Here is a 12,271-nt window from a genome sequence, read left to right as displayed (position 1 = left end):
AACCTAATCATAACAAGAACCCACACCCATCCAAGAGATTTCAGAAGTCTGATTCTGAGTTCCTTTGTTATGCCTTCGGTAAACCAAACCACATGGCTAGGGATTGCAGGAATAACAAAGGAAAGAATAACGCACAAGGTAATGCTGCTGAAAGCGTTATAATTGCCATGGTTTCTGATCCAGAGATTCACATGGTTGTTGGAACCGATGGGTGGTGGATAGACAGTGGTGCTTCGCGCCATTGTTGTTTTGATAGGTCCCTATTTAAGAGCTATGCAGAAATCAAGGATAAGAAATTGTTGTTGGGAGACTCCCATACCACTAATGTGAAAGGTTCTGGTACGGTAAAACTGAAGTTTACTTCTGGGAAGACAGATATGCTGAAAGATGTCCTCCACACTCCAGAAATGAGAAAGAATCTTGTTTCCGGCTATCTTCTCAACAAGGTTGGGTTGTATCAAACTATTGGGTCTGATGTTTACACAATTACTAAAACAGAGTGATTGTAGGAAAGGGTTATGCTGCTGATGGAATTTTTAAGCTTAATGTTGAAATGAATAAAACTACATCTTCTTCTTATATGGTGTGTACTTTTAATGTTTGGCATGCTAGACTTTGTCATGTGAACAGTAGATATGTAGATACCATGAGCAAGCAAGGTCTTATTCCAAAACTTTCCATGCATGATTTTGAAAAATGTGAAATCTTGTAGTCAAGCAAAAATAACCAAGAGTTCCCATTAATTTGTTGTTAGAGAATCTGAGCCTTTTGAGTTAGTGCATTCTGATTTGTGTGAATATGAAGGTATATTAACCAGAAATGGAAAAAGATATGTGATGACTTTCATTGATGATTATTATAATTATACTTATGTTTACTTGCTAAGTCATAAGAATGAAGCTATTGAAAAATTCGAGGTTTTTATTGTTGAAGTTGAAAATCAATTTGGTAGGAAAATTAAGAGATTTCGTAGTGATAGAGGAACTGAATATGATTCTAAACCATTCACTGAAATTTATGAATCTTCTGGAATTATACATGAAAAAACTGCTCCTTATAACCCTGAAATGAATGGAAAAGCTGAAAGAAAGAATCGTACTTTTACTACTCTTGTGACTGCATGTTTGTTGAGTTCGGGTGCTGCCCCTCATTGGTGGGGAGAAATTTTGTTGACTGTTTGTTATGTTTTGAATCGTGTTACAAATTCAAAAAATAAAATTTCACCATATGAACTTTGGAAAAACAGAAAACCAAATGTATCTTATTTTAAAGTATGGGGTTGTTTGGCTTATGTTCGTATTCCTGATCCTAAAAGATCAAAACTAGCTAGTAAAGCTTATGAATGTGTTTTTGTTGGGTATGCTCAAAACAGTAAAGCTTATAGATTTTTTGATCTTAATAATAAAGTTATTATTGAATCTATTGATGTTGATTTCTTTGAAGATGGATTTCCTTTTAAATCTAGAAATAGTGGGGGTTCTCTACCTAGTACGAGTTCTGAACTTAGAATAGAAGAACATAGAACTGCAGAAACTAGAGACGCTGAAATTGAACCTAGGCGTAGAAAAAGGGCTAGGATTGCGACAGATTATGGTTCTTACTTTGAAGTCTATACCCTAGAGGAAGACCCTTCTAGTCTTCAAGAGGCACTTAATTCTCCTGAATACGGTTTTTGGCAAGAAGCCAAAGAATGAAATGGACTCCCATAATCTTAATGGAACTTGGCACCTAGCAGATTTACCCCCTGGTTGCAAAGCAATAGGTTGTAAGTGGGTACTTAAAAGGAAGTTGAACCCTGATGGTACAGTAGACAAACACAAAACTAGGTTGGTAGCCAAAGGATATAGACAAAGAGAAGATGTAGATTTCTTTGATACTTATTCTCCTGTTACAAGATTGACTTCTATTCGTGTTTTGATTGCTATTGCTGCTGTGCATAATCTTGTTGTTCATCAAATGGATGTTAAAACAGATTTTTTGAATGGTGAATTAAAAGAAGAAATTTACATGGAACAACCTAAAGGTTTTGTTGTTCCTGGTCAAGAACATAAAGTGTGTAAGTTATATAAGTCACTATATGGTCTGAAACAAGCTCCTAAGCAATGGCATGAAAAATTTGATAACTTGATGACTTCACATGGTTTCAGAATTAATGAAAGTGACAAATGCATATAATATAAGTTTGAAAATAATACATGCATCATGATTTGTTTGTATGTGGATGATTTGCTGATTTTTGGTTCAAACTTGTCTGTGGTTGAAGAAACTAAGAATATGCTTATGTCTAACTTTGAAATGAAAGATTTGGGTGAAGCTAGTGTAATTCTGGGAATTAAGATTACTAGAACTAATGATGGCATTTCTTTGGATCAGTCTCATTATATTGAAAAGATTTTAAAGAAGTACAACTATTTTGATTGTAAACCTGTGAGTACTCCTTTTGATGCTAGTGTTAAACTGTTTATGAATACTGGTGATAGCATTAGACAATCTGAATATGCTAGTATAATTGGTAGTCTTCGTTATGCAACTGATTGTACCAGACCAGACATTGCATATGCAGTGGGGGTTTTATGCAGGTTTACCAGTTGTCCTGGTTTGGAACACTGGAATGCAGTTGAGAGGGTTATGCGGTATCTTAAAAAGACCGTTAACCTAGGATTACACTATAAGAGATTTCCTGCAGTCCTTGAAGGATACAGCGATGCTAATTGGAACTCTCATTCAGATGACTCCAAGTCCACTGGTGGATATTTGTTTAATATTGCTGGTGGCGCTGTGTCTTGGAAGTCAAAGAAACAGACAATTCTGGCTCAATCTACGATGGAGTCTGAATTCATAGCACTAGCAGCGGCTAGTGAAGAAGCAGGATGGTTGAGAAACTTGCTTTCTCAAATTCCTGTATGGGATAGACCCGTACCAGCTATTATGATCCATTGTGATAATGAAGCGGCAATTTATAACGGTAAGAATCGACAAATGCGTCGAAAGCACAACATACGTGTGGACCATGTTAGGTCGGAAGAGAACTTAGCTGATCCTTTGACGAAAGGATTAGCTAGGGAAAAGGTATTATATAGCTCTAAAGACATGGGACTTTTTCCCACTAGAAGTTGAGTCATTTTGTGATGGATACCCACCTAGAAATAGGTTCAAAGGGAATAACGATTCACAAATGATATGGAGATAGAATCGTGCATCTTTCCCATGGCATGATATCCTGAAGCGGGTTAAGGTTGAGTTCTTTAACTCTTAATGAAGTCTATAGCTCTGTATAAATTGGGGTACCAAGATACATGAGTACTTTTGATAGACTCACCTATGTGAATGATAAAGTGTGGCCGCTTTCTATGAGAACATGGGCAGTTCTCTAGAACATTCATTGAAACTGGGATAGGCACAAGGCCGTAACGTGCTGGCGTTTAGGACTTTACTCTTAGTATAGTTGTGTGTGTATTAAGTAATTCGTTCTCTCCATAGAGTTGAAAGACATATGTTCACTCTGTGTCAGAGTTCGGAGAATTTAATACTATGTAAAGGTTCAAAACCGAAAGGTACCTTTGCTTATGCACATAACTATACGGATCTTGCTCAATGATTTTAAAAAATATAAGTGGGGGATTGTTGGGATATATGTTTTAAAATAATTATTTTGTACATTTATATCAACAATTCGAGCTTGGCCTAGTGGTTAAGCATTTTGGGCCCGGAGGGATAGGTCTCAGGATCGAATCCCTCCCCATACTAATGGGTGTATATAACGGTAAGAATCGACAAATGCGTCGAAAGCACAGCACAGTTAGGGAGTTTCTCACAACTAGTGTTGTACGTGTGGACCATGTTAGGTCGGAAGAGAACTTAGCTGATCCTTTGACGAAAGGATTAGCTAGGGAAAAGGTATTATATAGCTCTCAAGACATGGGACTTTTTCCCACTAGAAGTTGAGTCATTTTGTGATGGATACCCACCTAGAAATAGGTTCAAAGGGAATAACGATTCACAAATGATATGGAGATAGAATCATGCATCTTTCCCATGGCATGATATCCTGAAGCGGGTTAAGGTTGAGTTCTTTAACTCTTAATGAAGTCTATAGCTCTGTATAGAGTGGGGTACCAAGCTACAGGAGTACTTTTGATAGACTCACCTATGTGAATGAGAAAGTGTGGCCGCTTTCTATAAGAACATGGGCAGTTCTCTAGAACATTCATTGAAACTGGGATAGGCATAAGGCCGTAATGTGCTGGCATTTAGGACTTTACTCTTAGTATAGTTGTGTGTGTATTAAGTAATTCGTTCTCTCCATAGAGTTCAAAGACATATGTTCACTCTGTGTCAGAGTTTGGAGAATTCAATACTATGTAAAGGTTCAAAACCGAAAGGTACCTTTGCTTATGCACATAACTATACGGATCTTGCTCAATGATTTTAAAAAATATAAGTGGAGGATTGTTGGGATATATGTTTTACAATAATTATTTTGTACATTTATATCAACAATTCGAGCTTGGCCTAGTGGTTAAGCATTTTGGGCCCGGAGGGATAGGTCTCAGGATCGAATCCCTCCCCATACTGGGTGTATATATATAACATTAGTCCGGGAACGGGGCCTTGGGGCCTTGGGAGGTCTCTTGAATTTGGAAAGTAGTTTTTGCTCATTTTAAAAAAAAAATTTCAAAACGTTTTCACAGGTTTTAATTACAGATTAAATAGTATTTATCCTGGCATAAATTACTTAACCGTTTTTGGACTGTTACACAGGATTTTATGGAGACAATTAAAACCAAAATTTATTCCCATTAATTTTGTCTTAATTGCGAAGGCTATAATACGCCAGTTTTGAGAAACAGAAAAGTAAGAGTTTTCCATATACTGTTTTTGTGAATCAAGAGACCAAGTTTTTTCTGAGCAAGAGTAAAAGAGTGAAAGTGATCGATTTCTCACTGTGTGCGTGAGAGATAGACGAGAGTTTTCTCAGCTGTTTTATCCTGGGGACGTTGTGACAAAGAAAGACTGCTTGCACAAAACTCAAGGCAGAGCCACGAAACGTCTTAAAGAGAGCGACCTGGTCGTGACTCAGCCGCAATCCAGTTTTTGTGTTTAACCTTTGTTTTGCTGGAGTGAAATCAACAATAGTTCTAAAAAACACTGCCAATGCCGCTGCCTCCCTTGTCTTTTCAACTGGTTTTGTAGTGACCAAAGCTTTGGGTTCAAAATAAGTTAGTTTAGTAGGATTTGCATTTCTGTGCCGCGGATGAGGTGGCATTTTCCCAACCCAGGTTGCTGGGTGTTCATTCGCGTTATTAGCACAGAGTGAAGGAGGACAAGTAGTAGTCTTCATCGGTGACAGAGAGCGAGAACGACGACGACTCTCATTAGTTGGGATTTTTTGGTTCCACCTCTCCCCTTTCTTGACATGCTCAAGTGCGGTCGCAAAGGGATCAAAATCAGCCTTGTTGAGATTCCAACACGCAAGTGACGATTTAAGAACAGATCTCTCTGACATGAATTTTGCATTGCTACCACTATTACAGTATTGGACCCGTGGGGGTGGTTTTAATGGAAGTATATGACCATTGTCAAAGAGTTGGTCTGCGAAACAAATCTGATCTGGTTCCGGTTTCTGATGGTTTTGGTGACAACTCAGTGGTGTCTCGAAGTTATCAAAAATTGTGGCAATAGTTTTGAACTCAAAACTTTCTTCAAAATTATTATCTATCTCACCAAGATGATTAGTAGGACTGGAACTTTTGATCATGAACCGCTCTTTCTCTAGCTCCCAAAGAAATGGAGAATCCGAAGTGCAACTTCTAGTTGGTTCGCTATAGAAGCGAGATAGTTGATAACTGCTGAAACTGTTGCTGCAGAAATTGCTTCTTGGACTTGACGGAATACTTTCACATGAGGAAATCCTTAACGAGCTTTCTAAGTTTGACATTTCTGCCACTGCTTGTTAAGTAGGGAGAAGGAGGTGATCTGGAACCTGCTTATATATGAAAAATAGATTGTAAGATGATTCTGGCAACCACCTTTTGCTGCTGATTAAAGGGAGAAGGTTGCACTTGTATATATAGTTTGATGTCAATTGCTTGTAATTTAATATCTAAAATTTGAATAATCTAATAATTCCTTAGTTTTGATTATAAAGAGTAATACCGGTAGCATGTTTTGAGAAAGATACAGAAATTATAGTCAAATCAAAATATGCTTTCCTGTGATTTTGTATCAAATACAAAAGAAGTGGACTCCTAGGATTAAAAAGAAAGGAGACAATAGTCGGACAAGAATTTGGTCTAGCTTTGAATAGTAAGAAAATACATTAGATACTTGGATTTGTCACAAATTTTTCCCCACTATTTATGGTCATATCAAAGAAGGCAATCAATCATAAACTCCACTGCAGATGATGTTTCTTCTTGTCTACCATTTTGTTTCGCGGGACTTTTTAAACTGAACACAACACAATGTTCTCCTCTACTTAAATTTAGGCCAACCCAAGGAAGCTAATAGGAATCTCATCAAAGCATATTTAAGCTACAACCCAAAGCCTCGACCAAAAGAAAGTTGAAATGTTTCAGCAGAATGATTGTTTTGTAAGAGGTTTAAATGGGACCATGCCCTGATGATACTAGGTTTTTAATTCCCATATTTGGCTAATTATGACAGTTTAACAAGGAAGAGCAAGACTGTTGATAATGGATCTTGCTGGATGTACAATGCAATCCACCAATGTAGCACAACTGAGGCAACAAACAAAAGATCATAAGACACCCTGAACCCCACAGTTCGCCTTTGCATGTTAGCGCAAATACAAAATGGTTCAGAGGCAGTAGTGAAATTTATTTAAGAGAATATAAAAACTGACTGAGAAGCTAGGATACACAAGACAATGAACCCACGAATCACAAGAACCTCGAAAAATATTACTATTTAGACCTGAAAAAACATATATGATATACCCTCAACTGTACAATCCTCTGACACCTAAAATACACATTAGATACCTCTCCTAGGATAAAGAAAAGAAAAAAGAAATGCACAATTTCACTTGTTTGAAGATTATACATTTGCTTATGCTCTCTTCACATTGTCTTGCTTCTTTATCGTGTCTGCCATCCTTAGTAGAGTTCGACCCCAATTTAAATTCTAGATGGATACATATAATTTTCCACGAATCGAAGTAGGGATGGATGAGCAACATCAGCTTGGATTTTCTCACCTGATGGATACTGACTACGGAAACTATGTAACAATGAATCATCGCATGTAGTATGGTGGACGTAAAGTTAATAGGGAAGTATCTCATGCTTTCTGCAATGAACGTGAAGATACACCATGTAGGAGCCTGACAAATCCCAAGAAACTAAGTTTACCATCTGAGTGTCTGATCCAGTCTTGCATGACGACATGAATTGGGACTGATGGGCTTAGCCCAAGTTCCTGAAAGAGAAAAACAAATTGAATGATCAGCCCCCCAAGTCAATCGAACAATTTAAGAAAACAACGGCAAGAAAAAGGAAAATAAAGATAGCAGAGTCATCTACTATGTATATGACATTAATAAAACTTGCCTGGGTTGATAAGAAATAGTTTTCACATGAATATGTGAGCTACACTATTTTTTCAGTCGTGGTAAAGTTATATATCAAGGAGACAACCAAGAGCGTTCTTTGATATCCTCCCCATAAATAAGACCCAGATATACATAAAGACTCACAAAGGCCTATTGACAGTAGATACATACCGAAGCAAGTTCCTCGATCATGATTGCCCTGTTGCCAGCCTTTTCAAAGAGATCATAAGCACGGCGTGCATGTTGTTCCCAACAATCCATTCCTTCAAGCTGATGAACACTTATAGCAGCAGCACAAAATTCTTCAAAATCGAACTTCCTATATTGAAATGAATTTACCTGCAAAACCCGCAGAACAATTAGCTAACTGCCATAAATTATTCATTCAACCTACCGAATAACCTCACTACCACATTTAAATAACTGAGATGAAGTCCATAAGGTTAATACCATGTTGACATAATCAAGAACCCGTGAATCTTTCATAGCATCAGTAGAATTCTTCATCAAAGCCTGTCAACGACAATATATGATTAACCTTAACACAGGAAAGTGGGAAAAGAAAAGGAGAGAAGGGAATTCAATCAGAACAAACCGTTTTAAGACTCTGTCCAGAGATACAGCCACTTTTATTTGGCCCCAGCAATGTAAACTGCTCCCGGAAATAAGCAAGCTGAGGTACTGATAAGGTCTTTGCAACAGCCTGTCACAATAACAGAATTTAACACTATGGCATGAGGAAACTCTGAATTCTTTATTGCATCCCACAATTTGAATCAATTCCTGTATTTAAAGTTCATATACATCCAACCCATCTATTTTACTGGAGCATCAACAGAATATTTAATGCTACTGTACATTAACGAATTTGGCAAACCTATTTTCTGATTATGTAAACCAAAAAGGAAATGCTAAATTATTGAGAAGACCAAAGTACATACCTCCAGGGCTGATTTTCGTAGAGAAGAAGAGCATACATAAGCTTTTATAAGCTTGTACACTAAGATATCCAGTTGAATCTTGATATCTTGATGATTCATCAGCCAAGGATGACCTAAAAAAAGATAAGGCTACAAGCATTAGTCATCTAATCATCAGATAAAAAAAAAACTTTTGATGTATGTAGTTCACCTTTGAAAAATATTCATTTTTAGAGTGTCCATTGCTTTTTCTAAAAAAATTTTTTTTGATGTATGTAGTTCACCTTTGATGTATATTCACCTGACAATCTATAACATTCTTTAGGAGAATTCAGAATCTAAAGTTCATTTAGACTTGAGATCACGAGTCTAACAGGAGAGACAGGAAGAAACCTTTCTTATAATTTGTAAAACTAATCACCCATTTATATCGAAATTTAAGTAACTTACTTAAGGCCTGGGATGCAGTTAATCTCTTTCGGTAATCCTTGTTCAACAACCGCTTTACAAAGTCTCTGGCATCAGCAGATAAAGAAGGCCAAGGAGCTTCGTCAAAACTAGGTTCTGCCTTCAGAACAGCCTTAAAAATGCCTGATTCCGACCGAGCCCAGAAGGGGCGGCTCCCGCAAAGAAGTATATATGCAATCACCCCAATACTCCACATATCTGCCTCAGTGTTATATGACCGATGTAGTACTTCTGGAGCAACATAATATGCACTTCCGACAATATCATTCAACCTTACATCTGCACAATCTCCAGACGTCAAAACAACTTCATAAAAGTAAATAAATTAATTAATAGGAGAAGCGGATAACTGTGACTAACCTGGTTTTACATAGTCGGACAATCCAAAATCGATTGCCTTTAAGGGAGAAGTGTCATCTTTTGTACTAAAAAGGAAATTCTGCAAGCACAAGTACAATCGAATCAAAATAAGGATAAATAATATAGTTAGATGATCTGATCAAAAAGTAAGAACATTAAATGACACTGAACAGTTATAATCTAACATGTATGGATCAGGAAATAATGCTGGACACACATTTATGGTATTGGCACACCACTTCCCTTTCCTTTTCTATATTATCTTACTATTTTTCATTAGAAAACATAAAATGACACTTGACACCTCATGTAAAAAAAGTAACTCTAGACTAAGCCAATGACTCACAGAGCACAGTGAGACCATTTGTTAACCTTGTTATATATCATAAACCACTGAAAAGATAATACATCAAATTGCCTAGTGCAAGGTATACCAGCAAACTGGTCATAAAATCAGAACCATTTGAAAGAGATTGAAACAATCAGCAGGGGACTAAACCCCTGAGAGGATGTTTTCTCAGAGGTTAAATATGGCAGGAACAAAGACATACTGTGCAAATCTCAGGCTGGAATATTAAGAATGGGGGAATTACCTCTGGTTTGAGGTCACGATGAACCACACCTTGGAGATGGCAGAAGGCAACAACATTAAGAATCTGAACCATGACAGCCTTGGCATCTTCTTCTGAATACTTCCCACCCCTATTGAAGTGATTAGAAAGATGCAAATTACTAAATGTCTACGTAAGCAAAAAATTTGCAACTAGTGCCAATGAATAACAAGCGAAGTACCTGGACAGTATCCTATCTAAAAGTTCTCCTCCTTTGCATAACCTGAAGAACAACATAATGGAAACATCAAATACCTTATAATATAGCTGAGAATATACTGTCTAGATCATCGACAAGAAACAAGGAAATAAAAATCCAGAATCGGGTATATTGAACATACTCCATCACTATATATACGTTATCATCATCTTCATAGGAATCATAGAATTGCACCAGGTTCTTGTGTCCTGCAAGAGCACGTAATATTTTTACTTCTCTTCGAACATCCTCAATGGCGATGGCTGTTTGCATCTGCCAAAACATAACTCAATAATAAGAACAATATATATTTCCCCACAAGCATGCATGGTCTTGTTGTGAAAATAGAAGCGAAACCAGGAAACCCTGAAAAACTGATCCAGTCCAAAAATATCATAGGTCTTCAGAAGATGAGCTTGCATAAGGCGAGAATCATTCATCCAGTTAACTAGAAGTTATTAACTACCTATAAGCGTAAGAAATCCAATTTGATAAGAAGGAAATGACTAATTCCTGTTTGCAGCAGAAACAGATAGAACTTTAGGGGATGATAATTACACAGGATGACTGACTGAGGTGATTTTTTCCAATTGATAATCATACTTCACATGAAGATACTAAACAAAACAATTAAGAGTAAACGAAGTAACAAGGCAAGGGTAAAGAGTTAAACCTTTTCTTTTGGAATAACCTTGACTGCAACTTCCTGACCTTTCATGTCACCTTTCTTGACTTTAGCAGAACAAGTATAACCAAAATGACCTCGACCTAATTCTTCTTCAAGCTCATATTTAGAGATCAACTGTTTTGAGAATCCAAAATTCTTATCCAAACTCAATTCACATTCACTTCCTTCAGGAATTGAAACTTCATTTGGTTTAACAGAGCCATGTCTACGAGCAAGGAATGCTTTGATGTGTTTAGCTGGTGAAGGAGGTGGAAAAGGTCGTTTGAAGAATCTAAGAGGCGTTGAATTCACACTTGAATTTGCAGGTGAATTCTTGAATCCACTTGGTAATGGACTTGGACTTGGATAATTCGTTGATTTATCTACTTCTGGAATCACTTGTTTTTCAAGATCTCCAGGAATTATAGGGTTTTCCGATTGATTTTGAGGATTATGGATGTGTTTTCCATGACAAAGACCCATGATCACAACCTTCACAAACAAAGACAAAAAATAAATAAACACAAAATTCAACAACACTAATAATAATACAATACAGGTTTACCAGAAAAGCAAAATCAAGAGTAATGAAGTGAAATACATACCCAGAATTTTGGAGAGAAAAAAAATCTTTCTTCTTTGAATTAGCTGTCAGAACAACGACTTAGAAACTTAAAAAAAAAATCAAAATTTCAAAGAGACAGCTGAAAACCCTAGGGAAAAAAAAAACAGGGAAGAAATTGAAGAATAGATGGATAGATTGTAGATAAAATTGGATACCCAAATTAAGAAACCAGTGAAAAACAGAAGAGTTTGGATTTAAAGAAGACGAAGAAGATGAGAGAAATAAAGCAAGAGATGATGGGGAAATAAGAGGAATAAAAAAGAGGTATCCAATTCTCTCTCAACTCAGAGAGGAAGAGCTTTTGTGAGATTGAGAGAGAGAGAGAATGGTGAGCAGAGAAGCAAAGTAAAGAGAAGAAGAAAAGGAGGGGAACTTCCTTTTTTTTTTTTTCTTCCTTTCCTTTTCTTCGCTTTTATTATTTTTTTATTTTCTGTGTGAAAATTTTTGTGAGAAAGATTTTCTGTTTGAGTGCAAAATGAGTTTCTCTTTTGCATTTTTTGGACTTTTCTGTTTTCAGTCACCCCTTATACAATTATCAACCATTTCATTGTGCACTTTGTCAGGCCAATGTTATCAGTTATTAGATTTTTAGTTGGCTTTTTTGATTCATTTCCAACTTGGCTCTGTTAACTACAGCTACCATAAATAATCTTATGTTGGATTACTGTCTTCCTGCTGGTTTCCTAACAAAAAAAAGTTTTGATGTGTATCCCTTATCAGTTACGTGTACTGTATATATCATTGGGCGTATATTCTAGTCTACTAATTGGTCTGTGGTTTTTCTGGTAACTGACTCGCTGTGTCTGGATGGTGTGATTGGGTAGGCGTTGGTCTTTGGGAAGGATGTG

The 12,271-nt window shown here is 36.7% G+C and overlaps 1 protein-coding gene across 1 annotated transcript; it reads right to left on the bottom strand.

The window, feature by feature from the left end:
* Positions 1-6,842: 6,842 nt before the first annotated feature.
* On the bottom strand, positions 6,843-11,809 carry LOC113309408 (CDPK-related kinase 1-like). The gene is made up of 12 exons (XM_026557837.1): positions 11,404-11,809; positions 10,805-11,290; positions 10,274-10,404; positions 10,114-10,155; positions 9,915-10,023; positions 9,322-9,400; positions 8,944-9,240; positions 8,515-8,627; positions 8,169-8,276; positions 8,024-8,086; positions 7,745-7,912; positions 6,843-7,440 (listed from the first exon to the last, which is right to left on the bottom strand). The coding sequence occupies exons 2-12, from the start codon at positions 11,279-11,281 to the stop codon at positions 7,303-7,305; spliced, it is 1,725 nt and encodes a 574-aa protein (XP_026413622.1). The 5' UTR covers positions 11,282-11,290; positions 11,404-11,809; the 3' UTR covers positions 6,843-7,302.
* Between the last annotated feature and the right edge of the window lie 462 nt (positions 11,810-12,271).

The sequence above is a fragment of the Papaver somniferum genome, chromosome 9 (genome assembly GCF_003573695.1).
Source record: "Papaver somniferum cultivar HN1 chromosome 9, ASM357369v1, whole genome shotgun sequence".
Classification (NCBI taxonomy): domain Eukaryota; kingdom Viridiplantae; phylum Streptophyta; class Magnoliopsida; order Ranunculales; family Papaveraceae; genus Papaver; species Papaver somniferum.
This window is presented reverse-complemented; position numbering and strand designations above follow the sequence as displayed.